General features: G+C 39.9%; 3 protein-coding genes across 4 annotated transcripts; all 3 read left to right on the top strand.

Annotated features, from left to right (window-relative positions):
* The first annotated feature begins 1,733 nt into the window (after positions 1-1,733).
* On the top strand, positions 1,734-6,458 carry LOC103465817 (interleukin-17 receptor A). The gene is made up of 11 exons (XM_008410987.2): positions 1,734-1,841; positions 1,945-1,966; positions 2,599-2,733; positions 2,867-2,985; positions 3,745-3,862; positions 4,104-4,151; positions 4,246-4,391; positions 5,025-5,093; positions 5,183-5,252; positions 5,351-5,437; positions 5,524-6,458. Exons 1-11 carry the CDS (start codon positions 1,734-1,736, stop codon positions 6,453-6,455), a joined length of 1,854 nt encoding a protein of 617 aa, XP_008409209.2. The 3' UTR covers positions 6,456-6,458.
* Positions 6,459-7,782: 1,324 nt separating this feature from the next.
* LOC103465818 (pseudouridine-metabolizing bifunctional protein C1861.05) lies at positions 7,783-14,335 on the top strand. Its single transcript, XM_008410988.2, has 19 exons — positions 7,783-7,868; positions 8,233-8,336; positions 8,421-8,535; positions 8,638-8,812; positions 9,242-9,353; positions 9,636-9,742; positions 9,864-9,990; positions 10,294-10,414; positions 10,847-10,932; positions 11,125-11,255; positions 11,334-11,393; positions 11,470-11,533; positions 11,615-11,709; positions 11,800-11,928; positions 12,900-13,014; positions 13,103-13,240; positions 13,416-13,582; positions 13,672-13,754; positions 13,851-14,335. Exons 2-19 carry the CDS (start codon positions 8,258-8,260, stop codon positions 14,044-14,046), a joined length of 2,100 nt encoding a protein of 699 aa, XP_008409210.1. The 5' UTR covers positions 7,783-7,868; positions 8,233-8,257; the 3' UTR covers positions 14,047-14,335.
* Positions 14,336-15,077: 742 nt separating this feature from the next.
* Positions 15,078-27,039, top strand: cnot4a (CCR4-NOT transcription complex, subunit 4a). 2 transcript variants are annotated; one of them, XM_008410986.2, is made up of 13 exons: positions 15,078-15,221; positions 19,003-19,228; positions 19,391-19,588; positions 20,912-20,998; positions 21,206-21,307; positions 21,732-21,857; positions 21,976-22,100; positions 22,196-22,402; positions 22,488-22,545; positions 22,636-22,891; positions 24,049-24,552; positions 24,734-24,967; positions 26,536-27,039. In XM_008410986.2, exons 2-13 carry the CDS (start codon positions 19,055-19,057, stop codon positions 26,865-26,867), a joined length of 2,403 nt encoding a protein of 800 aa, XP_008409208.1. In that variant the 5' UTR covers positions 15,078-15,221; positions 19,003-19,054; the 3' UTR covers positions 26,868-27,039. The 2 variants fall into 2 exon arrangements, with proteins under 2 accessions (XP_008409208.1, XP_008409207.1); XM_008410985.2 differs by having other exon boundaries at positions 15,078-15,331.
* The last annotated feature ends 324 nt before the right edge of the window (positions 27,040-27,363 follow it).

The raw sequence follows: 27,363 nt of genomic DNA, 5'->3' as shown, positions 1-27,363 counted from the left end.
AAGGTGCAAAAGAATGCAGGCAAATACTGTATGAATGCTACAGTTTTATATTAGTAAACAACGTGGATTATATAAAGTAAGTAAAGTAGCAAAAAAAAAGCCCTTACATGGAAGGTCACAAACATCCAGAAACACTGTTTTGGTTAAGTGCTACCGTAGGATCTAACTTATAATTGCCTTGATTAAYCTCTTATGTAGAGGGAGATAGCCCATACCCTTTTGTCTGGAAGGGTTTCAAAAGACCTTCCTATCTGTCGGTCTGGTGACATGTGATACATCTGACCACAGAGTCCAGTAGGAGACAGAATAACTCAGAGACAAGGCGATAAGAATTAACACTTTCCCACAGCCACATTGCTGTACTAAACATGGTCTCTTGCAAAGTTATTCACACCCGTTGTATTTTGTCTTGTTACAACCAAAAAATTAAAAATAAAAAAAAATCCTGTGYTTCTTTTTAGGACTGGTGGTTACTCTCAGAAGCAAAATAATGTCCTATCCTAAAATTGAAATGACACAAGATTWAAAAAATKTTGCTATCAGTTAGGGGTGCACCRATTTATCGGCCAGCCGATTTATTGGTGCCGATTTCCTTAATTTTGGGAGATTTTTACCTATGAAGCCGATCTTATCCACTGGTCTTATCTAGGTTGGCAAAGGTCTAAGAATCAACCCCTGTCCTCTTTTGCTTTCTGATGAGAAAGGTTTGATTGACAGCCCCAGCCCACCAAGTTGTCTGCACATTTAACAATAGTGACCTCACTGTTGCCAAATCAACAACTTTCTTGCTATATTTAGCAACATTTCAGACAAAACATATTGGTATCGGCCAAAATCRGAATCGGCAGGTTAARCTTTTTAAATTATCTGTARTCRGTGATCGGCCAGAAAACTGCAATCGGCGCATCACCATGTTTCAGGGCTCAAACTCTTGTACCAGACTTCAAACAGAACTTCTTATGGTTTTCTTTCACCAACTCACTCCAACCCATTCTTAATTAMAGATCAGATAGTGTGTGTAGTGTAGGTTTATCACGTTCCAATTTCTTACCACAATGCTGATACAAYGCAATATGTAGAACTTCCTGGACTKCAGTAAGCTTGAACTAACTAAATACTATGCATTCGAGCCGGCTGTCACTGCAACATGTTTGGTAACTCCTGCTGTTTGATGCAACATAAAACTTCTTAATATAAAACATGGTAGGTCCTCAAAACTTTTGCAAGGCACTGATAAAGAAGAATGAATAGATTTAGCTGTTAGAATCTCAAAAGCTCTGAAAAATGTCTTTATTGATCTTCCTAACTCAGTCATGCTGTTATTTTTCTGATTTTGCTCAGCGTGTGTGAATATGAAAGGTCCTTTTGACCTGTAAAATCAGGTCACCTTCTCAGTATAAATATGTTAGTTACTGCCCTCTAGTGGGGCTGCCTCTTTGTTTCAGAGGTAAATGTGCCCTCTGGCATTAATTTACATGGCACGCTCTACAGTGATGAAAAATATTGAAATGTGTGCAGAAATGATGGAACCAAGACATTCACATAGTGCTCTCTTTTCTATGAAAATGGAAGCCATTAACCACAGCTGAGAACGCCTCCTTCCTGTGTTATTCAGAAGTCACAAGGTGATAAAAATCAGACAAATAACACAGGATGACAGCAGACAACTCTGAGCTCTTGTCTTACTTGAAGCTTCTCAGACTGCCTTGAAAATATAAATGCAAAGTTTTATAATGATCAGTTTGTCTTTTTTAATTTTCGGTGCGATGGCTGCACTCAAAGCCTCATCATCAACATCACCGTCATCTCTTAGGATTTTGACAAAGGACTGCAATCAGACGGTGAGATCTAAATACTGCCTTAAAATCTAATGGTGCTTCTACTAAAATGAGCAAGAATTACATGAAAGCATGTATATTTTTCTGTTTTTTCTTTTATTTGCAGGGCCTTGACAATTACAGAGAGTGTAAGTACATATATTTTTTGCTTTAAATTGTATTACCATTGACAAACTGGTCACTTAAACATACAGAGGCTCTTAAAGATCTGCACATCTTTGTTAATAAAAGTTCTTGTGATGTAATAAAAATGAAACCATGATACATTATTTTCCCTTTCCACCAATAATGTGATATTTATTCTGTACAATTCAGCTAAGAAAACAAACCCTTCAGAGAAGAAAAAATATTGAATAACCTGAATAAATAAAAGTTTGCACCATGCTTGAGAGAGTACACACTTGATTATCGCGAACCTGATTGATGTGAGATAAAGTTAGGGACAGAGGCATTTTTTTATTCCAAAGAAATAATCCAAGCTTGGGTAAAATCTCCCATCCGATAATAACATGTTATGGTCTGACAAAGCACTTACCTTTGGGACCATATTTCCAAATGTATGTTTGGCACAAAACCAACGTTATAATATAAAGGAATACCAGCATGAGGTTTTTCTTTTCTTCAGCTTTTTTAAGCCAGATATACATAAATGTCATTTTTTTTAGGAATCACAAAACAATGTGACACAGTGACAGGGCTGTGTGGATTTTTAAGAGCCACAGTGGATGACATATAGTAACATAAAACCCTCCAATGTCAGCCAACTGCTCAGACATGGAAAAGGTTCCTCAGGTGAAAGCTTCTACAGGTCCAGAGTGGGATTCTGTACAAGTAAAAACCAGCAAGGAYGGATCAGTTCCTGTTGTGAATGTGTCTTGGAAACTACAAAGTGATGGTGAGTAAGTCTCGTTCCAAAAAAAATATATATATATCTGTATTTTTATATAATTTTGTTTTTTATTATGTAGCCTGGTTGGATGAGTCATAAAGAGTCATGAACTTCCTCAGGAACTTGTTTGTGTTCACAGCGTCCGTAAGGGCAATCAAAGGCTCAGAGATAAACATCAGAGATGAAACTACAAATCAAAGTGTGTGCGAGCAGATTCATTTCTCTGTTTATGACATGGAAAATTCAAAGCAGGAAAGGGTAAGAGCAAGCAAGTGTTTCTGTTGTCATCAAACTTACTCTTTTGTTTTATACCATTCTGTTTTCACAATCAGGTTTATGCTYTCCTGCGATTCCATCAGTCTCTTTGAGGACGATTTAAAAAACACAACTTTTATTTTAATACTCAAACCATTTGGTTGTTTAACCTCATTTGCCATCTATTGACTCCAATAGAACGTCTGGCTTCCTGATAAAACTTTACATTTAAAGCTGTTTTTTTTGGTCCCTTAGCAAAACAGCTCTTAGACATATTTTAAAATATGAGATGTTTCACTTCTCTTTTTAAATTATGTAAAGGCCTGGCAGTCTACTTTATCTTTATTGTTTTAGAGAAATACAAATCTTTATTTATAATGTATTTATTAAAATAAAAACACAACTAGGATGACAAATAACCCAGTTTCTATATTGTATTGACGCAACAAAAATGACAAAAGAAATAAAAATAAAAAATTTGTAATTTGGCTGTTTATGTCTCTGGTCTTGCTGAAATATTTCTCTCTCATGAACGGGGGCCTCAGAAAAAAATTTTGGCATCATTTTTAAAACTTGTTTTTTTTTTTATCATTGCAACAGGGATTTTTCAATTTATTTACTAAATAAATTCAAACTGTTTGTCTTGTAAAGTACCTTAGAATGACATTTGTTCTGTGTTACACATCGAATTAAACTGATTGAAATTTTAAGAATTAATTTTGATCGTGGCACTATTTTTTTTCTTTTGTTAATTGCTGCTAGTGGACTTTTTCCTTGACTGTTGAGGTAGAACCGGAGCATACGTACACCACCACAGTGTTTCACTTCCCTGAACCTGACCTCGGATATTACAGGATTGTGACCCAAACTACTGTACCAGGTGATTCGTCTTTTGATAGAGACAGTGACAGTTRTTTAGAATGAGCTTTAGTTTAATAGAAAYCAATTTAGAACAGAGAAAAATGCTTACTTTTATTAACATAAGGTCCTGCAGTCCAGTGATGTTACAAAATTTTGTCTCCCACTACTGCAAATACCAATACTTAAATAATGTCATCAATAACAGCAATACATATAAAATGTTCTAACCAGTAGTTTGTTATATCGTCTGTTCGGACCAGGATGTAAAGACACCAGAATCAAAAACTCCCAACTGTGCCAGGAGAACGGTAAATGTTTCATCTTCTCTTGAGTTCAAATGTGGCACACAGGAAGCTCAAGGACTAAAATACAGCTGATTTGGTTTGTCTTTGGATAATTTAGGTAGTCTATGGAATCCCAGGATAGCTGCTGCGCTCAGTGACAAGAAAGATTTGATTAATGTGGAGTTTGACTCGGCGGAGCATTCAGAGAGCTACCTCGTCTCTATCCAGAGTGGAGGTGTAAATTGTTCCAAACTGGTCAATAAGGTAGAGCACCTCCACAGACGCATCTTGATAAAATGCATCTTATAAAAGTTTTTGCATTCCYATAATTAAATCCAAAAATAGAAGCCCYTTAATGCTGCTCATAATGTGGAAAGTTAAGTGTGARGAAAACATGTAAAAAGCAMACAAGCAACACAGAGAAGACTGTGAAGTAAAATCCATTTAGGCATTTTGGTGAGAGTCAATTGACTGTGGATTAAATAGCTGGAATTAAACTCAGTGGCCCAAAATCCTCTTTTCAGATGAAAGTGAATTTTGCATTTTGATTGAAATCAACATCTTAGCATTTGAGGGAAAACTGAAAAGGCAGAGGATTCAATTTTCAATCTGATGGTTGGTCTACTGACAGATTTTATTAAGCTTTTGTGTAGATGTGGGCTATTTCAGTTGCTAACAACTGAGGTTAATTAAATCCCTGTGGCTGCCCTTTTATTGCTCAATGTAGGAGGTTTTACTTTTTGAATTACATTGCTGGAATAAATTAACTTTAAGATACTATTCTGTCTTATTTTAGATGCCCCTGAAGGAAYCTSRTCTATGAAAATAAACTATTGGGGTAATAACTCTTACATTCCTTATGTAGGATTAATTATTTTCTGTTTGGTAAACCAACAGGAAAACAGGACGCGTCTGAATGTGACGCTGGGGTGTGTTTCGTTTCAGTTGTCACAATGCGAAGTAACGGTGAGACCGATTTCCWAAGCCAAATCTTAATGAAACAATACTTTCTGCCGTGAGAACATTTTAAGAGTTTATCTCACTTTATTTTACAGATCCAACCATATTTCATTGGCTGCAAAAATAACTGTGAGAGTGCTAAGAAAAACATAACAAGAACGCAAAGTAAGTTGCATGTTTGCAAGTTTTCAAATGAAATGTTTTGCTCTTCTTTTTCTCTTAATAATATTTTTCTTCGTTTCTTGATATTTCTTTAATGACAGACAGCAGATCTATAAAGATCTGTTTAGGAATGATGTTGATCTTCGTTGGTTTTCTTGTTTATTTGCTGCAGAAAGCGTCTCACAAAGGTTAGTTTCCTTCCAAATGCACTATACAAAAAAAAACATATAACAGGAGACTAATAAATAAATGGTGACTTTATTTTGCATCTCAGCAGCTCCAGTCWCTCCTGCCTCGGCTGACAAGCAGCAACCGGACGTTTTTCACGTTCAAGAGAGAAAACGTGTCCTCGTCATTTACTCCCTCGACCATCTGTTATATAAGAACATCGTTCTGAAGTTTTCCGCCTTCTTGGCGGCAAAATGTGGCACAGACGTGGTCCTGGACCTGCTGGATTCAACCAGACTGGGAGTACTGGGCAGCATCCAGTGGCTTGAGTGGCACAAAGAGCAAATCGAGAGGTCTTCAGATAAAATATTAATTCTTTGCTCCCGAGGAGTCCAAGCTAAATGGAGAGCCATGTGCGGAGGCCAGCAGGTTTTTCTGAGAGAGGATGCTCTCTCTCCTATCGGTGACACGCTCACTCCTTCCCTCACTCTCCTGGCGCCATATTTTATCCGCTCGGCGTCGTTTGAAAAGTATATCGTGGCGTACTTCGATGACGTATGTTCCGAGGCAGACATCCCCTCGCCCTTCAAGATTACAGTGCGCTACAAGCTGATGAAGCAGTTTGAGGAGGTCTTCTTCCGAATCCTGAACACAGAAAAACACGAACCGGGCCGAGTGAAGCAAATCAGCGGGCTCTCGGAGGACAAATACCACGAGTGTCCTTCAGGGGGCGCCCTAAGAGACGCCATAGAGGCCTTCCGCAAGTATCAGCTGGAGCATCCGTTCTGGTTCCAGGAGGAGTTACTGGAACGCTCCGAGCTGGAGGACCTGGAGGCCACAGAGGAATGYGATGAAGAGAAAATAAGAATCACAGACCAYGTAGCATGTGTGTTCAATTCGGTCCGACTCATCAGTGACATGGAGATCCAAAAACGTGTAACAATAAATGAAACAAAGGTTCGGCTGGCTGAAACGCATCAAATGTGCTCAACGCTGGAGTTCAACTCTCACACTGTACAGGGCATTCAGCTGCTTTAACGAGATTACCTGGAGGTTTTCACCTCCCCATTTATTTCAAGGGAGAATCATATAAATCTCTTGTCACTGTTGTTTGATATTTAAAGGGTTAAATGTTATTTATATCCTTGGCAGGTTTGGGGTTAAAGTCTACTTTTTATTTTCTYTGTGACAGGAAGAAAAAGATTAGGAATTAAAAAGGTTTTGCTTTTATTTGGAGTAACAAAGCAGAAATCCCAACTCGAACCTTATTGAGAATCTGTAGAGGGAGTTAAAGATTAGGGTGRTGGCCAGGAGGCCTTCCAGTCTCGAAGACTGAGAGCAAACAAGTAAGCTGCTCAGCAATTATGAAGTTTTAATTGATGTAAAAGCCAATAAAGATTTTTTCACYCATCATTGAGAAGGGCTTAGATAATTTTTGACAGGTGTTTTCTTTGTTTTATTTACCTTTGTTAATAAAATGTAAATGAAAAATWGATTTTCCATCTCTTGAKAGACGYTTGTATAATTACCMGAAACTTGTTGGCTTAATAAAGATAATTTCGTTCTCTAGATCAGTCAGCACTGGACATTTTTTATATGAGCATGATTGTTGAATTGTTTTTTGTTTTTCCCATGTYGCAGTGTAATTGTAGTCTTTTTGGCAGGTTACAGCTCAGACAGTAGAGAGCTGTGCTTGATGGTTTTGGGCTGTGTAAATAGTGTTTGGGTCAAAGTTTACTTCCCTGGCCAAAGTTTGTTGCATTTTCATTAGACAAGAGAAGGTAAGCTTCAAACTTTTTGGGGGGGAGAATCGGTTTTTGATAAAGGTCTGGTTTGAGGAAATAATAATAAACTGCAAAATGTTATGCTGTAACTACTTTGGATTTAGGTATTTTTTTGATGTAACTGGACAAAGTTTTTGTTTTCCTTTCAAACAATCGTTCTTGTATTAGAAAGATCTTTCTTGTATTAGTTATTTTTCACAGCTTGCTTTTCTTTATTAACTATGTTTTTTTTGTTTCCCCTTTGGATAGTTTTTTTTAATGTCCTCAAAACTAAAATGTGCATTAAAACCTAAAGAATTWGTTTTCTTTTCAAGCTGGTTCTGTCTTCAGAGGCTAAAGAGGATTTCTTTCAGGGCAGTAAAACTACATCTCTGCTCCAATGTGCAGTTTTTAAGAATTTCCTTTTGTTGCTGTTGCTGTGTGCCATGGAGAAGAGGCAAAATAAAAGCGCTAGCTTGTTTGGGTATTTGTGTGTCTATTTGTGAGAGTGGCCCCAGAAAMGGGGAAAAGGGTGATGGGAGTTTGTGCCAGATAACTGGGATAAAATAAAAAAACAAAAAACCTCACAATGGCTGAATAGGATCTGTAMCCTGTAGTGGCAAACCTGCTTTGAAAGCTGGAAATGACTTGGAAGCAAAGGTCTACGTTTACTCTTTGAGAACCGGAGGTAAAATTGTTCTTCATTCTAATAATGGCAGATATTTTCTCAATATCATTTTCCACAAATCTTCTGCTTTACACTTTTGATAGCTATAGTCTTCTGAAAATGTTTTTTTTTTTTCTACATCAATTAATCTTTGAGTTGTATTGCTTCATAAATGTTAAATAAGCAGCCAGCAATGTGGTTTCCTCTGTTTCTCAACAGCAACAACAGCTAAATTTGTAACTTTGGGGAAAAGTAACATTATAGGTTGGAGTGATATTTTTTAATCGGTTTAAAATCTGAGCTCCGGCTGCCTAAAAACTTGATTTAATGAAACTGGCTGTAGTAAGAGTTTAGACTGCTTAATTCAAAGTGTGCATGTTGTCAGGTTTTATCACAAAAATCTCAGCAGAATGAGGGTCCTGAAGAGAGCCTTCCAGTTCATCCTCAGAAGAGAAGTGAGGCTCTATCAAAGCCCTGCGAGGASCAAAGGTGAACACGCTTCCACGTTAAACTCAGAAATGGTCTGCATTGCTTGCTGCAGGCTGGCAATGCTGATTATCTCTTCTCTTTCAGATTCCCATTTCAAAGTTCATCCGTCTGTGTCTCAGGCTGTGGCACAAAACAAGCCGGTGGTTGCACTGGAGAGCACCATTATCACCCATGGCATGCCCTACCCGCACAACCTGAGGTACCCAGTATGACGCCAAGTCCAAAACACTTATCAGGTGTTTAAAGTTTTCAGGATGAGTTTCACACATGAACGATAAGCTCGCCTGCTGCTTCTGTTCAGCACTGCAAAGGAGGTGGAGGCCATCGTGCGAGCCGAAGGAGCCACTCCCGCCACGATCGGCGTCGTTGAAGGGGAAATCCTCGTCGGATTGACGTCAAACGAGCTTGACCGTCTCGCTCGATCCCAAAGGCCCCTGAAGGTGTCTCGACGGGATCTGCCTTATGTCGTCAGCAAAGTGAGGATGCTACTTTTGAATCCCAAACAGAAAACTATTTAAGTCTCCTAAGCGTTTTCACATTTTGTGACATAACAACGACGAACATTGACGTATTTTTTAAGAGATGTTTTGTGGAAGAARAATAAAAATGCATAAAGGTGAAGTGGCAGGAGAATGATAACTAAGTCTGAAGATTTTAGCACTGAGCACTTTTGTATGTTTTCATTTACAAAACTAAGCCAATTTCCTTCCACATCACCATAAAATGCTACTTWTGGTTGATGTAAAATCCCAATAAAATTCTACAAAATACGTGAAAAAGTCTAAGGCTATGAATACATTTGCAAGGCATTGTGTATGAGCTTCTGGAAACATCTTGACTTTTTATTAATCTATTGTAATTACTGCTATTTTGAAAGTGTTCAGATGTTTGTCACCGTTTTTCAGGGTCTCTCCGGGGGAACAACGGTCTCAGCCACAATGATTGCAGCACACAGAGCTGGGATCCCTGTTTTCGTCACAGGAGGCATCGGAGGAGTTCACAGAGATGGACAGAACAGTGAGCTAACTTATACTTTACTGCAAAAATAAGCTTATAGTGTTTTTACATCCTTTAACAAGRATATGTGCTGTTTTCTGACACACCTGTTGTTTAGTTTAAATTAAAATTCTTTTCGGAAAAAGAAAACCTCGCGATAGTTTGTTAAACTGTCTGGAAGGATTAAGTTATCAAAACATCTCCAAGTCTGATTTGGTTCGGTGTTTGAGACGTCTAACTGTGAAGTCGAATCAAACGCAAAGCATTTATTCCTGCTATTTTGACTAAATGATGCTTCTTGAGGTCTGGACGTCAGTGCAGATCTAACAGAGCTTGGCAGAACTCCCGTHGCYGTCGTCTCTGCCGGGGTCAAGTCTATCCTGGACATCGGTCGCACCCTGGAGTTCCTCGTGAGAAAATATGCATTATTCTGTTCTGTTCAGCAGACTTGTAGCATAATATTTATTCATAGCTGTGATTGTAATGTGTGGCTGAAGATTAACCTTTACTTCTTTCCTTACTTGTCTGTAGGAGACACAGGGTGTGTGTGTTGCAACTTAYGGTGAATCTAAAGATTTCCCAGCATTCTTCGCTCCAAACAGTGGATTCTCCTCGGYGTGTAACGTCCGCAATCCTAGCGAGGCTGCAGAGCTCATTGGTAATATGTTGTAGAAATAAATCGGCTTTCCGTTAAACATTGAAAGTCATGATGATGATAAAATGTATCCACGGGTGCGTTCTCGCTTTTAYAAGTAATTAAATGAGTTTGTYYAATAGTCAGTCAGCAGTGGAAAAAGAGCGGTTCATYGTTAGAAGACCAAAATTAAAGTCACAGTYGTTTTGACGACGGGATGTGATCTTCTGACCGAAATGTACGCTTAGCTCGACTTGACAGCCAGTTTGCAGATATTACACAGATACAGTAACGTTGCTTATGTGTCCGTCTGCTTGGTTTTTCCAGCAAGCACTTTGTCTCTGGGTCTTCAAAGTGGCCTCCTGATAGCAGTGCCCATCCCAGAGGASCATGCAGCCGCTGGCCAGCAGATACAGGAGGCCATACAAACTGCAGTGACAGCAGTCGGGTACAGAACGTCTCTCATATGTGGTCGTGTTYGGGTAGCATGGTGATCGACCAGCAGAGCACCCCCAAAATATTTTTGACCTGGTCAAGTCGACGTCTTCTGCCAAAATGCTGGGATCCGCTGATCAGTGTTTGCTGTTGGCGCCACGTGCTCAGTTTAAGACCCGTAAAACTCTGTTGTTTCAGGTCGTTGCACCCAGTTTCGACTGACGTCTTAAAACGCCGCTAAAAATATACATGTACACAAAAGCTTTCAATTAATGTGACGTATACGTTTGATGTTATGTGTTTTGTTAAGCGTTTTTCGATTTCATTTGGGAAATGTTTTATTCAAATAAAACTTTTACTTATTTACTTACGTARAGTCTATTTTTGGTTTCCTGCATGTCGACGTCTGCTTATCTCTTTGTTTTTGTCTCTCTGATTTTCTCAGTTCTGAAGGCATTACGGGCAGAGACGTAACACCTTTTGTTCTTCAAAAGGTCAACGAGTTGACTCAAGGAAAGTCCCTCCAGGCCAGTATCCTTTGCAAACCTCTAGATCTTTCTTCTCTATTTCCGATAGTGTAAAACACTATCAGATGTTTCCACTACCAGATAGTGGAAAATGTAAGATGCCATAAAGATTATGGCCTTAAMAATATGAAAGATTATTAGCTTTCTAGATCAAATYGTGACTTATGCCAAATTCCCCTTAACTTGTCATGTTTAGACATTGCTCTCATTCACAACAATGCTAAAGTCGGCAGTCAGATAGCCTRTGCATTGTCAAAGCAGACGAGTGAAAAAAGATCAAAAAGTCAAGCTCGGCATCCTGGAAAACCCCCAAATGACTCAGAAGTTGTGAGTATAAAACATTTCTGTGTATTTTTAAAATTTTAATCAAGAAGGAGTCAAATAAAGACCTGCATTCTTGCACAGGTTGTCATAGGAGGAATAAATGTTGATTTTATTGCCAAAGGGAAAACAAAAACACTTCATGTAAGCATCGCGACACGCATCTATCTCAAATACAGCGGAGGAAAAATAAGTTCTAAGAATCTGTTTTGTCTCACAGTTTGGACAGACAAACTCAGGAAGCGTCTGTCAGTCGTTTGGGGGCGTGGGACGGAACATCGCTGGTTGGTTTTCCTTATCTGATCACGTTCTYGTCAATACGTCTGACTGTCTCTCACGTATTATCTCCTGTGTTTTCCTCCAAGACTCGCTGAGTAGGTTGGAAAAGACGCCGCTGTTCATCTCCGTCACTGGAGCTGATGCAAACAGCGATGCGGTTTTTAACCACTGTAAACATATGGTAGGGCAACATTAACAGCTAGTTAAAAGTCAGTASTGTCGGACTCTTGAATACGAATTAAAAACACAATGTTTTTTAACTTACTTTTAGAACACAAGTGGTGTGGCCAGACTGGAGAAGCAGAACACAGCAACGTACTGCGCTGTTATCAACAACAATGGGGAGCTGAGTCTTGGCTTGGGGGACATGGACATTCATCAGCAAATTACAGAAGGCTATGTGAGTTCCTGCTGCCTTACTGATCGTTTAAAAAAAATAAATAAATAATCTAATGAAACCTGGCATCATTCCCTGAAAACTTCCTCAGATTTTGATGTAGCATTAGATCASTAAGCATCATTGTTAGGTAATGGTTTCTCTAAATATTCTTAAATGTATTTGAACATTTTTTTTTTTTTTACAACTTTCCCTTAGCAACAGATCACTCAGCATGCTGAAACCCCATACTGCCACCGTGCACGGTGAGCAGAGCAGGATGTTAAATGTGATAAAGAAAAATGTTTCTCAATCTTTCTGATAGAGAACGGCAGCACAAACTGGGTTCAGCAAGTTTCCTTAGAAACCATTTTAAATGCAAAAAAGAAGTAATTTGGGAGGCTCTTGTCATACCAGCACCACAAACTAAGAGGAACCATGAGCTTTAGTCAGACAAAAGTATCAACAGTAGCACTTTTACTTAAAAAATAAATAAATAAAAATTACACTATGAGACAGGATTTTTTTTCTTGCTTAGTAGATGTACTTAAAGTAAAGTTTTTGGCTCTCTTTATTGTATTATATTATAATAATGTAAAATAAATAAGGTTTTAGTTTTATACTTTTTAAACATAAGCCAGGGTCCCATTGTGGTGGGTGTTGCAGATTGTGATGTGATCCTTTTTAGATCCTTTGCAAAAATTGATGTCTAAAAATCTGTGTTTGGCTTATTAAAAACTGAAATTGACTGTTTATTCATCTTGTATTTTGAATAACTTGCCTGCATTTTACTCAAGAGCAAGTTTTCTATCAGGGTTTTTTATTTATTTATTTATTTTTGTTTGTTTTTTTGTCTTTTAAATTAGCCTTTTGTTTGATAAATTCTTGAAATAACTCCACACCATATCAGTTTTTTTTTWAATTATTATTATTATTATTTCTCCTCAAAAATGCTGTTAGGACTATAACTATTTATCCTTAAATTGTCTTGAAAGGTTTCACAGTTTGAAAAACAGATTTCATCCACCACACTTGTGTGCCTTGATGGAAACATCCCTGTCTCCACCATCAACTATGTCTGTTCTCTTGCTGGGAAGCACAACTTAAACAGTAAGCATACGGAGCAGAGATGGTGGCCCAATAAATGAAACGGACACTTTTGCCATTATTAAAACAGTCATCTCTGTGTTTGTCACAGTTTGGTATGAACCAACAGATGCAGAAAAGGCTTGTAAGCCTTTCCTCTCAGACGCTTGGAAGTCTTTGTCCTATTCATCTCCAAACCTGGCAGAGTTGCGCATGATGAACAAAACTCTGGGTCTCACGGTTCCTGAAGGTAACCTTTTATCTTTCACCGGCATTAAAAGTTGCAGATGTTCCCCTTCTTTTCGTTTGCATGTTTTGCGAATGACAAGCTCCCTCAGTTCCCACACCAGTCACGGCTAAGAGTTCTTGTGAAGAAGGCACATTATCTGATGGTAGCTATAAGGTTGTGGTTGATCTCCTGCCAGAGCTGCCTGCCTCTCTTGATGAGATCCTGACTGTTGCCGTGGCTCTCTCACGCCCTCTTCTGGAGAATCTCCACTGTCTGGTGGTGACTCTTGGGGCTGACGGTGTTTTGCTGTGTGGCCAGCAYGAAGCAGGCTCAGTTGACCTGCAGCCGAGGAAACAAAAAAGAGTACGCGYCTTTTAAATGCRAYTTTATAATGAAGATGATATTTGCAACATCAACACCGAGGATGTTATTTATTGGGTTTGGATTTGCAGAAGCGGCAGCTTTGTGCGCTACACTACCCAGCATTGACCGTGACTTCAGAAGAGACGATGAATGTGTCAGGAGCAGGAGACAGGTGCACAAACTCTACCCAGCCCTACTTATCGTTCTTCCACTTCAACTTTGTTTTTATTTTATTCATAATTAGTTGTTGCTCCTGCTGTGTTGGCAGTTTTGCAGGTGCTTTAATGGCAGGGATTCTTCAGAAAAAAGACACAGACAGCTGCGTTCGGATGGGCCTCCTGGCTGCGAGGATGTCCCTGTCATCGCCACATCCCATCTCACCAACACTCACCTTAGACTCTGTGGATCCCAGCAAAGTCCAGGCACCAAAATGGCCCACGCCGGGCTTTGTTTGGCTCGACTGAGATTTAAATTCCAGAGTTTTTGTTGTGTTTTTTCATGTCTCACAATTATTATTCAAGGAACTGTTATGACTTTTGATCATAGAACTTGTTTTCTCATAACTTTTTTATCCATATGTGTCTGTTACCTTTTTATTATTCCATAATAARATACGTGAAGGTACTTTGAATTTTCTGAGAGTTTGCTTATTTTTTAACTCTGTTACCTCACAATTTCAAGTTTGGTTTCTAATAATATTAACTATTAGGGTATTTATATACATACAATCCACTTGTTTGGAAGGCAGGCCAGGTTTGTTTTAGCAAGACAGTGATCCAAAACATAGAACCACCTCAGTACCGAGAAATAGAGTAACCAGAAACGACTCTGGACTCTGAATAACCACGACAGATTGTGTAGAGGAATGGTCAAAGATCCCTCTCTTTACAGCCTAATGACATGCTAGCGAACAAGACGAGACAGACATGATTAGGCATATTTGGATACAGAATTATAAAAACGTCACATTTTGCTAAGGTTGAAAGCATATAGTTACAAAATGATGTTTTGTTGTGCAAACTCATGTGCAATAAAGTATATTATTATTGTTATTATAATTGTTAGTAGTAGTATTAGTATTATTAAACTTAGAGCTACATGTGCCTGTAGAAACTCAAAGAACAGTGTAAAGCTGTTGTAACTGAATGTCTTGAATCAGTTAAATTGTTGATACAGTTGATTGTACAGTTCCTCAGAAATACATCAACAATAAACATTTGGTATGGAGCTCATGTTTTTACATAATAATAATTCTAACCAGTGTCGGCATTTGATAAGGAAGTAGTCCAGGTGAACAGTTGTTTGGAATAATTTTTTTCGTGTACGTTATTTTCAAAGAAATGTATTGTTGCTAAAAAAAACAAAACAAAAAAAACCTACCTTACATTGCATAGCTACTATTTTACTGCTTTGAATGTAGATGGGCGTGTAAAATATAAAAACTCGTTTTCCCATAATTCCGTCCTGTATCGGCGCAAACTCAATGGCACCGAATACTTGCCCCACTCCCTCCTCCCTACTATAATGCTAGCTAAGATGGTGGTTTGAGCGTAATTTGTCTTAACAATACCAAGAAAAGAAAGGGCAAAACATCTTTACAGCCTCCCGATTAGAACAGAACCCCACGATTACCGCTATCGTAAGTTACCATATTTAGAAATTTCACCGTTTCAGGTACATTGGCTTGCAGCCCCCGCCCAGTTTGGTGTGACTCCTTTGGAGTGGAATCCTAAGCTAAATACGGACAGGGTAAGTAACGCTAACGTTAGCCAAGTAGGGTTTCATCCTACATCCAGCGAATAAAAGATAGGTGGCTTCGTTTCAAACTTAAGAAGTGATTGGAGCTTTTTTCCAAACCCAGCGAATCACTGTCCAGGTAATTTGTGTATCCTCAGACCAATGTCAGTTGTTTATAAGGCCAGGGGTTCACTGTTAGCTTCTATAGGCCGCGTCGTACATTTCTGGTGATAATGTTAGCATGCAGGCTAAGCGGTTAGCATTACCCAAGCTGTCACTTTCAGCGCCCTGTAACGTCATGTCATGTTCTCATTATTCGCGAATGTCGATATTAGGTTGGAATAAATTTTACTGTGAATTGTTTTTGTGACTAGTGTTGCAGTCGAGCTGGATACGCGCCAACAGGCAGACCGGCTTCTCTTACCAAAACGTAGCTAATGTTAGCTTAGCTCAACGTTAGTCAAATAACATCTGTCATAACGTCAGATCCAAAGACAGAGTTAGTCWCTGACAGAGCCTGTAAAGTCGCCCACCGGGGTTTAAATCTGTGTATTTTTTGACTTTATAATCGAGCCAGTGAGATGGTGATACACTTGTAAATATGTGTTTATTAGCGGACCGCTGCCAAAGCATCCGAAATGTTTGCGTTTCGTCTAAATTAACTTCCTCCCGTTTAGCTTCTGTCGGTCCGGGTTGGTCACAGAGTGAGTCTGCTGGCAGTGGTGTTGTCACGAAGGACCCAACGCTGGTGTTCATCTGCTAAAAACTCACTCTCTTTCTCTTTTTTTCCCTCTGTATAAATGAACTCTCTTGTTATACGTTTCCTTTTAACGTGTATTATGACGTGTCAGGCATTGTCAACCCACGAGAGATGTTTACAACATCCGCATTAACACCTAAATGCTTCAGTTCTGTTTTTAGCTCGTTTTTTGATGATGTGACACAGTCGTTTTCACCCAACGACAAATCCTGAAGGGGCTTCAGGATTTGCTGAAGTCCCCTCAGCAAATCCTAACCCCGCCAGCGTTACAATGGCTTTTGCTTGATGTATATACACATATATGTCACTGTGCTGTGAAGTGAGACCGATAAGGGATTTTCAGATCCTCAGATAATGCTTTCAGATTGCCTTAGTTGCCTAATAAAATTCATGTTCAGATGTATGTAATGCTTTCTCAGGGAGAGCTTCTGTTTATGTCAGCTGGGCCTACCATAATTATTACATAACCTCGTTGTTGCATTATTTTTTGCACAATGTTGGAGTAGGCATGGGCGAGTATGAGATTCTCAGAGTATAACCTTGAGTAAAAATACCACTCCATCATTGATAGTTACAGAAAAAAAAAATACTGTTTTTATTTGAAACGGGAACGCATCAGTTACTGGATTTGGTGCTAAAATAACAGGAGTTACAACTATTTAAAAAAAATGTTATCGGTAACATTTAGTATAGATTCAAGCAAAACTATTKGATAAACRCTAACTAAATATGGAGGTGTGTGTAATAATGTGCTTATTGTGAAGATTATTGCACATTTTTGCCATTTTGCTCCTCAAAGAGTTAACATTCGACTGTCGTCTCAGGTTCCCAGTTGCAGACCGGCATGCTTTCAGCTCCCCGGCTGTTGTCTTAAATCACTATTACCCCCAAAACGGTGATGGGTTGCCCTTCTTTTATTTACACACCCTGACTGTTCAGGATTTTGGCAGCCACAGATATTTCCAGACACCCGACTTTGTCTCTGTTGTGTAAGAGACTTGTTTCATCCAGCTCACCAGCAGTGTGCGGTAACGCGCTGGGGAAGGGGAGTACTGTCCCGTTCTGTGACGCATGCGATTCGTAGAAGAAGGAAAAAAACCTCTGGTCACTCTAGGACTTCACATCTGATTAATGACTTTAAATTGTAGTGAATGTGTGACATAAACTAAAATCATTTTAAAATTGTAACTTTTTATAACCTGGCCCATCTGTAAAATCACACGGACATATTCTCACGCTTCCTCTTCTATATGTATTTTCTTTTATGCAGCGGTTATTTTGGCACCAGCTGTTAATAGCAAAGCACTTTTAATATTCAACCTCTACATGAGCATCTGTTTACATTAGCATCTCAGTTGAAAACTCAAACACAGCAACATCTCTGGTGATTTTTTTATTTGTATTTTTATGCTAAATAAAACAGAGGCTTCTAAGTCTGAAAAGACAATTTGTCTGTTGTGCAATAAGAGAGGGGCCAATGCTTCTCTTGTAAGAAGTTCCTGTTGAACTGCATTCTGAGTTTAATTGCTGTGATTTAGCTGAGTTTTGAAATGCAGCTTTTCAGTTCTAAACTGGAGCTTAAAAATTCATTCAAAAGCCTGAACAATGCTGGACAAAAGCACTTTAAGACTTGATTGACCTGCTACTAATATAAGTTTAAAAAAAAAAAAGAAAAGGTACTGCTTATGTCGTCTGTACGTCCTAGTCCTAGTCTGTCCTAGTATATGTTTTACGCTCTAAGTTGCCTTATTTTCACTGTTAAAGGATTTCTTCACTCAAGGGCCGCTTACAGAAATTAATCAAATTTAAATGAAAATCCATGGAGGTTGACTTTTCTTTTTGGGACAACAGAAGTTCTCAGCTTCCTGTCCTGTCTTTTAGCTGATCTGTAAATGTGAAGCTGTTGGCTGTATTAGCAATACCGCAAAGAGGAGAGAAAGACTTGTTTCGGGTCTGCTTGCGTTCAGTGACTTGCACGTATCGACGCTTCCAAAGACGCGCAGACCGGCGTGTTGTTTTCTATTTCAGAATAACTCAAATGAACAGGGAAGGCCCCCTAAAACACAGTTTCCATGTATTAAACCTCTTTGTCGTTTCGGTCCCTTTTTCTGATGACCTCCGGCCTTGAAATGTTGCCGGTAGATCGCTTTATAGTTGTGCATCCACTTCTGCTGACGTTGTGTTTCTGAACAGTTTTATTTGTGAAGTTTGTTTCCCAGTTGATACTCCAGTTTTATCAAGACTGCTACATGAAATATTTAGCCCCGTGTGGGTTTTTTTCCCCACTTCAGCACTGTGCAAATTGAGTAGATCTTTGTCGCTTTGACATCAACATCACCTGCTGATTTCATGTTACTCAAGGTGGTCTGTTTTTTTTTATTATTATTGTAAATGAAATAGTGTAAAGGTTTAATGCCGTTTTCTCTCCAAATGGCACATGCACACATTTGTTGCTCTGTCTTGTTATTTTCCTGAGGATGCTAAATCTTACTACTACGTATGTTGGAGTGACCAAACTGTGTCTGCTTTCCCTTGTGAGCATTTGTCCTTATACTGAATGTACAAAAATGTACTTTAATCTAATTTTTGCATACACAGATATAGGTTTGATGAATATTTTGGCAAGTTTCATGCCATCTACGCACCTCCTGTTTGAAAAGACAAAAGCTTAAATACACTATGCTGTTCTGGAGAAGACTGCAGATTAGTCAGCTTTTCTGGTTGAACACAATCATTCAAATTCACCACAAATTTATCTCACAATGGAGACTACAACATTTACCCCAGCGCCCATTAAACTTCCCTAGCCAGTAGTTAATATTTCCTTTGCAAATAAACACTTTTAAGCAGCATATACTGGCTGTTTTTAAGCTGTATCCAGATGGAGTTCCTGTACGTTTTTTTTTCTCCTCTCTCCTCGTAGCCCTGTGCTCTGTGACCAGCTCCAGTACTACTCAACGTCGCCGTGCAATAGGATGTCCCACAGCCCTGAAATGAAGGACGACCCCATGGAGTGCCCTCTGTGCATGGAGCCACTGGAGATTGATGACGTCAATTTCTTCCCCTGCACTTGTGGCTACCAGATCTGCCGCTTCTGTTGGCACCGCATCCGCACAGATGAGAACGGCCTCTGYCCCGCCTGCAGAAAGGTGCGCAAAGAGATTTATCACAAGAGAGAATTTCATCTGCAGGACGGATTGTTTAGTGCTCCCATACGCTCTTTTTTTTTCTTTTTTTTTTTTCTTAAGTTCATCATGTTATACACTCTCCGCTCCCCATAAATCACTATCTGATTTCTGTTTGTCGCGCAGCCGTACCCAGAGGACCCCGCCGTGTACAAGCCTCTGTCACAGGAGGAAATCCAAAGGATAAAGAATGAAAAGAAGCAGAAACAGAACGAGAAAAAGCAGAAGGTGACAGAAAATCGCAAGCATCTGGCGAGCGTCAGAGTGGTCCAGAGGAACCTGGTGTTTGTGGTGGGGCTGTCGCAGCGGCTCGCTGATCCTGAAGTGAGTACAGTGCTTTACAGGCTTAAGTGAATATGCTGTGCCTTAATGCTGGGTTAAACATTTTACTGGGGAGAGGATGTGTAATAAGCCAGAGTTGCTCTGTTACATTTGTCACATACTAAAAAAAAAAAAAAGAAAAAAGTCGCCAGTCCTACTGAATTATTAGGATCTTCCTTGCTGGTACTGATTTCTTGTCATATCAGATTTTTTTTTTTTTTCCCCAAGAACCATTAAACAGTCCCACATGATTTTTAATCCAACAGAAGTTGAGGGGATTTGACAATTCATGAATCAACACCATTACTTTTATCTAATTTTGAATAAAACAAAATAACAAAAATGTATCAAAGTACAGGGTTCCTACTAATGCTTGAAATCCTTCAAAAGGCTTGAGTTTCAAGGTTTGGAAAATGTTTGATTTCTGTATAAAGTCCTTGAAAGTGATTGATATTTTATCTGTACAATCTGATGCTTGATTAAAAGTCTAAATTTGGGAAAAATGTTATTTACAGTTGAAACCAGATATTGTCATATGCAGAATAAAAAAACGACAAACATTTTTTTCTCACTGTCTGTGATTTATTGAGACCAATCGTCTCTTGTTTCAGGTCAGATTTACCAAAATTATTTCTATTACAAATACCAGAAAACTTGGTGTGAGCAGTTTTTAAAGATTTTTTTTTTTTTTTTGCAACTTTCTTTGTATATTGTTTAAGCATTTAATTTAAGCAGGAAGGTCATTTACCTTAACACGATTTGTTTGGATTGTTTCAATGTGGTAAATATTTATTATTCCTAATGGCTCAATGTCTGCATCATTGACATAAAAAATTGTCTTATGTTTTATACATTTAATAACATTATTGAAATTGGGGGATTTAATTTTGTTAAATTAGTCTTTTGTTCTTGGATCAGTCAGGTGTATAGTGTGTGTGTGAGAGACATTTCAATTTTAATGACAGCATTAATGACAGTAATAAATTATATCATAAAATGATGCATTGAAACTGTCTTCTTTAGTTCATTTGTGTTGCTGGAAACATTTGAAAAGTTACCTTTTGAATTGCTTGAAAAGTGCTTGAATTTTACTGTATAAACCTTGAAAGTAAATGCAGCTGGTTGATATCTTTAAAAATTGATAATGGGAAAAAAAATTGTTTTATTTTCTGTTTTTGATTTGAAGGTGAAGAGAAAATTGTCAGATTCCGGTGTCTCCTTTCACTGAACACAATTTCTTGTAAATGATTAGCATGTTTATGAAAGAACTGACAGCATACATCACACATTTAGTGTTGTTTCTTTTTTTGGGTTTTTTTCCCACAGGTCCTAAAACGACCAGAGTATTTTGGGCGATTTGGGAAAATCCATAAAGTTGTCATCAACAACAGCACATCGTACGCAGGTTCACAGGTGAGGAATAAATCATGGTTGACTTGAAGCTTCAGTGTTTACGAATACATCTGTGATCAGTTGGAAGCAAACTGCGACTTGTGTCATAAGTCGGGAACAAACACAAAGGTTTCATTTGAGTCAATATGTTGGTATCACATGAGCCTAAAACAGCCGTGAATGGTCTGTTTGATTAATCTGTTTGCTTTTGTTTTGTTTGCCGTTCAGGGGCCCAGTGCCAGCGCTTATGTCACTTACATCCGTTCCGAAGACGCTTTAAGAGCAATACAGTGTGTGAACAATGTGGTCGTCGACGGGAGAACACTCAAGGTAAACCAGGGGTTTTCTGCTGCCCTCTGTGGGTCTTTAAAATTCTCATTTTACGTGTTGAATGTAATCAGAAGTTGTATCATCATCAGATATGTATACATAGCTCTGGAAAAATTTAAGAGACCACTTAAAATTATCCATTTCTCTGATTTAACTTTTTATTGGTACATGTTTGAGTAAAATGAACATTGTTCTTTTATTCTATGAACTACTGACAACATGTCTCTGAAATTCCTCGCAGAAATTTAGTATTTATTTGCCGAAAATGAGAAATGGTCAAACAATATTTGTTGGAATAACCATGAGTTTTTCAATGGGGTTCAGTGCAGTGGTCTCTTTATTTTTTCCAGAGCTGTATATATTTTTTCATATTGTAATACTTGTGCATTAACAGTAGGATTTGGTTCTCTCTCTCGCTTTACAGGCTTCTTTAGGCACAACAAAATACTGCAGTTACTTCCTCAAAAGTATGCAATGCCCCAAACCTGATTGTATGTATCTACATGAGTTGGGGGATGAAGCAGCTAGCTTTACTAAAGAGGAGATGCAGGTGAGGTTACGGTTTTATTATTAAAATATGTAAAGTGTTAATTTTTTTTTTTTTTTTAAGATTTCTTGCTTATAGGGATGTTTGTTTTATTCATCTTTAATCTTAAACTTGTACTAAGGCGGGGAAACATCAAGAGTACGAGCAGAAACTCCTCCAAGACCTCTACAAAATAAATCCTGGTTTTCTACAACCTCCAGCTTGTGGGACAGAAAAGTCAAAGAGTAAACCCAACTCCACACAGAGGTTAGACCTGTTTTCATTTATCTGCTGTGCTGCTTTCTCCCAGTGTAGCGCTGGATGGTTGAAATTTTTTCTTTTTTCTTCCTTCTTTATAACAGAACTAACAGTAGCAACGGTAAAGACGGCTGGCCGACGCTGTCGGGGCACAACAAACTGGCCAACGGACTTTCAGAAGACCGCAAGTCCCCTCCGCTGTTAGACTATCTAGACCAGGAAGCTAGTAATTCAGATGGGCTAGAATCAGAGTTGGGTCCAGGCCAGCGTCCCACCCTATCCCCCTTCTCCTCCAACTGTGACAGTAATAGGTAATGGAGACACCTCAAACCAATCTGTTCTGCTGTAAACTTTTCTTTTTTTTTTCTAATCCGTTATCACAATTTCTATCTGCAGTCCCAATGACAAACCTCCAGAATCAATCGGTATGGTCAATGGAGAAACTTTACAACAGGTGAAGCAAGCAACCTTGTTCCTTTGATCCGAAGCGAATCCCACCGAGTCACATCTCTTACAAGTGTTTCGCCTTCCTCTCATTCTGCAGATGCCCACAAGTGACTCCCCTTCCCCTCCCCCGGGTCTAACGAAACCCATCCTGGTGGTGCCCATCAGCATGTCGGACCTCTCGGCCCGTTCGCCCTTTGAGGGTGCTGCGGCAGAGTCCCAGTCGCTTTTTTCAGACAACAGTAACTTCAGACATCCAAACCCTCTCCCCGCTGGCCTGCCCCCTTTCCCCAGCTCCTCCCGCGGCAGTTCCGACTGGCCCATGACACCAGAACCACAGATACTCTTCACATCAGGTATCGAGTAGCTTAAATAKCTTGTAAATTYTTTCATTGAACTTTTGAGGGCGTTAAAGTCGCATGCTAAAAATTACTGTTCAACTACGCAAAACCTTTAAAACAATTAAATGTGTTAACGTTTGTCGTGTTGCAACCACACACTTCAGTGTTGGGATTTTATTTTGTCCAACACAAAACAGAACAATCTGCAGAGATCCAGAGCTCAGGTAGGAGAATCTAACTATTACCTGTGGGTTCCAAGAATCTGGAAGGAAGRAAAGCTATAAAAAGTCCCACTCTGCAATTTGCCACAATTGGAGAAAATGACAACTGTAAGGAGAAGAAGTCGGTCYTGTAACCAAAATTAAACTCTGTGGTCAACATGCTGAATGTGTGGAGAAAAACAAAGGACAGTCGGAGTGAGTCTAGCTTCTAATCTAGAAGGAGAAATGGCTCATGGTCTTTTATCAAACACAAATGAGAAAACTTGCCACCGCTAAAATCTGACACTGCACCATTTGTGTTTACATTTTATGAAGAAGGAAGTTGCTTCATCAGAGGTTTTTGTGTTGTTTCCTTCAGTGATTCTTAGGACGGTGCCTCCACATGCGAGGGGGAGGAACAGGTTTTTCAAAGAGTTTGGTTGGTTTGACACAGTGCAGTCAGATTTTCACCTTCCAGTAGGACATTAAACACTAGCTACAGTTAAACTTGGCTCATGGCATCCAGATATAAATTAGCTGCAGAGTCTGTGACAATAAGAGAGGATAGACTTGTTTGAGCTTTTGGTGTTTTGTTGAGAATGATGGGCAGGTATTGTTGTGTGAACACAAATATACGCTGCACAAAAAGTTTGAAAACCATAAAATTTTCTTCTGCTGCTCTAGTTTGTGTTGACCAACCAGAAAAGAAATCCCTGCACATGGCAAATACTTTTAACGTTTGTAGTTATAATGTGATGAAATGTGGAAAAAAGGTCCTTTTTTACAAAACACTGTCTAGTTGTGCAAATGCTTTATTTTGCATCTCTGTCTTCCTAACACAGTGGCTGTTGGACTGTCAAAGGAGATGCAGTAAATAAACAAAACTACTCTCGTTGAAATGCAAACGTACCTTTCTGATTAAAAGCGTCGACATCTGGTAACCAAACTAACTACCTTCTTCTCCTTCGGAAGACACAATACCAGTGTCTTCCTCAACAGACTGGCAAGCGGCCTTCGGTTTCGGCTCCTCCAGCAAACAGCAGGACGACGACCTGGGCTTCGACCCCTTCGACGTCACCCGCAAGGCTCTGGCCGACCTGATAGAGAAGGAGCTATCGGTTCAGGATCAGAGCCCCTCGTCTCCCGGGCCGCTCGCGCCGGGGAGCGGCCACGGTCCGGGCCTGCCGCCGTCCAATCTCAGCACATCCCACCACTTCCCCGGCGGCCTGCCGCGCGTCCACCCGCTCCACCACAGAGCCTTCTACAGCTCCTTCAGTTTCCCCGGCGGCCACAACAGCCAGGCCGGTCAGCAGCAGCAGCAGCCCCCCGCCACCAGACACCCCTGGATGGGCATCCCCACACGAAACAACCTCGCACACTTGAACCACTCAGCCAGTGCTGCCTCACACAGTAACATCCTGGACCTGAATCTGCCCCCTCAGCACAACACGGGGCTGGGAGGGATCCCCATCTCAGGTACCAGCCAGGCTGCTTTAATGCAGAGTTAGTGCGTGTTAAGACAAAATTCAGACGAGACGTGTCAGAAAGACATTTAATATCGCAACACGCAAACTCTTCTGCTCAACACGAAGATGGGTGTTTTTGATTAGCGAGTATTGATTGTTTTTTCCGGTGTCCCTCTTGTCCTGCCCTGCAGAAAACAGCAGCTCTATAGACGGCCTAAATGTGAAAGAGTGGCAGGACGGACTGAGAGCTCTTCTGCCCAACATCAATATCAACTTTGGTGGCCTCCCCAACTCCTCCTCCTCTTCATCTTCCTCGTCCTCCAACAGTGTTAACCACATCGGTGGGCCGGCGGGGCCGGCAGGCATTTCACACAGCCTCAGCTGGGACAGCACGGCCAGCTGGATGGATCCTGCCATCATCACAGGTAAAAAAAACATCGGCTGGACTCGACTTCCGAACAGATAATCCTATGCATTATATATAAAGAGTAGCGCTGTGAATCTGTTAAAACGTTTAATCTAATTAATCACACTCTAGCTCTGTGATTAATCTCTGTGCTCGGCTTTGTCAGCTGGAGATGTGAAAACTCTCGTTTAAGAAAGTGTTTTATTGTTTCAAAGCAAACATCTCTGGTTTTTAGGTTGTAATATTCAGGAAGGTTTAAAATGAGATTTAAAATGGTTTGAAATGTAAACTATAAACTGATTGAGTTCTGGCGAAGGATAATTCACCGTTGCATGGAGGGTTAAACGTTCATTGCACACCAGTCTGACTCTCTTTCCTCGTCTTTTCACTCGTGTTTGCGACTGCATTTGACCGCAGCACAAGGCCGCGGAAAGCGCTGCTTTGAACTACGTTCTATGAGAGCAGCTTTTAGGTCCACATAGGTAAATCCATTAATCTGTATTATTGAATATTAAAATCTTTTTAGATTAATCACCTGCGTTAAAAATAGAACCTCTTGTCTCTTTCACAACCCTAACAAAGAGACGAACCCTTTTTCTCTTGCAGTTTGACCTAAACTCTGGTCACATGTTGTAAGTCAAGCCCACATTTCAGCAATAAGGCAGTTCAAAGGGATTTTACGCCATAAAAACATAATAATTATGAAACGAGCAATAAACAATACATTTCTTCAAATTCCATCATCAAGTAAATGTACATTAAACATTGATCGATGTTCCAGTTATGAATCAAAGGCAACTCTAAGCAGGTGACTTTTAGCCTTGATTTGAAAGTGGAGAAAAACTGACAAGCCTTTTCTTGATTATTATTATTTTACAAATTGTATGTTAAAAACTTGGTTTCAGCTGTTTTCCCAGCTGCCTGACATTAATGGAAATGATGTAAAAGTTTAGATTTGAGAGCAGAAGCCATCTTCAAATTGGGCCACTAGTATCTCACTTAATACGATAAATGCAAACTCATTTATGTGATTAACATCTCATTAATTACAGATTTAATTCAGTTCTGCTGGTTTCTGCGACATTACTGTTTGTTTTGTTTGTTTGTTTTTGTCAGTGATCAAATTTTCCAGTCGTAAGACAAGAGACGGCTTTGATCGGTTGTGTGTTTGTAAGAATAAACCCACAATAGGAGATGAGAGCTTAACGATATTTTGAGGCAAACTGAGAAAATCTTCTGTAAAATCTATAATTGGTCCAAGTTTGATTAGTTCATATATATTGTTTTTTTCATGCTTGTCTCAGATGAAGGTGTAACAAGTTGCTCATCTTTTGTTTTCCCAAACAGAATTGGTGTAAAAAAAAAAAAAAACAAATCTCTGGTTAAAGGAAATGACATCATTTCCTGTTTTACCGGTCAATCATTTGGATGTTCATATTCCTCAAGTTGCCACCAACCCCAGACGAGTCTGTAAAATCTGCACATCCATATTTTGTGTCTTTCTTCAAAATGCGTGACTGAAAAGACTGGCTTTTCTGTTCCAGTCGAAAGTCTGAAGCGTCTTTGTCTCTTGTCTCTCCACCGCAGGCATCCCCGCCTCGGCCGGCAGCAGTTTAGACTGTCTCCAAGACGACAACCCGCCACACTGGCTCAAGTCCCTGCAGGCGCTAACAGAGATGGACGGTCCAGCCAGCTCCGCGGTGCCCGCCCCCCCACAGCCCCTCCACAGCGGCCTTCTCGACGGCCACCTCCCCCTCCACCACAGAGCCCCCAGCGGCTGGGCTCCCTACCTGCCCCCTCCCACAGCCAACCCCACCGGTCAGTTCCACTCCCCTCCACCAGGCTTCCAGACCGCCTTCAGACCCCCAGGACAGCCCGCCACAGAGCTACTACAGAGTGCCGCTGTGGATCGCCACTGAATAGACTGGAGCAAACATCCGATCCCACCCCACCCCTCCCTTCTTCCCCACCCCGCCCACCCCACTTTGTACCCACTCATCCTGTCCCCCTCTCCCTTCTCTCCCAATGCAATACACACCAATCTGCAGAGTATGAAAAATTAACAAAATAACAAACTTGCTTTCTTCTTTGTTCTCTTCCTCCTTCCTTTGTGTCTACTCTGAAGGCCTGTTTGGTTTTTTGTTTTCGTTTGTGGCGCACAGTCATCCAGTTCCCTTCGTCTGCCGCCATCGCCACCCCTTTAGACCTAGTTCTGGGCGTAACGTGGGATTTGTTGTGCAGCTTTACCGTCTAGCAGAAAGCACAAGAATCAGTAGAGCATTAAAGTGCCCAGTGGTGACACATGAGCTAACTCCACAAACTGGCAAAAGAAACAAATTAGCAGAAGTGAGGTCTTTTTAAACGTATATAAAGGAAAATGAATAAAATAACATAATTAAGCATGATAACATTTGT

Source organism: Poecilia reticulata, linkage group LG6 (genome assembly GCF_000633615.1).
Source record: "Poecilia reticulata strain Guanapo linkage group LG6, Guppy_female_1.0+MT, whole genome shotgun sequence".
NCBI lineage: Eukaryota > Metazoa > Chordata > Actinopteri > Cyprinodontiformes > Poeciliidae > Poecilia > Poecilia reticulata.
The sequence above is the reverse complement of the archived record's forward strand: the minus strand, read 5'-3'. Positions and strand labels throughout refer to the sequence as shown.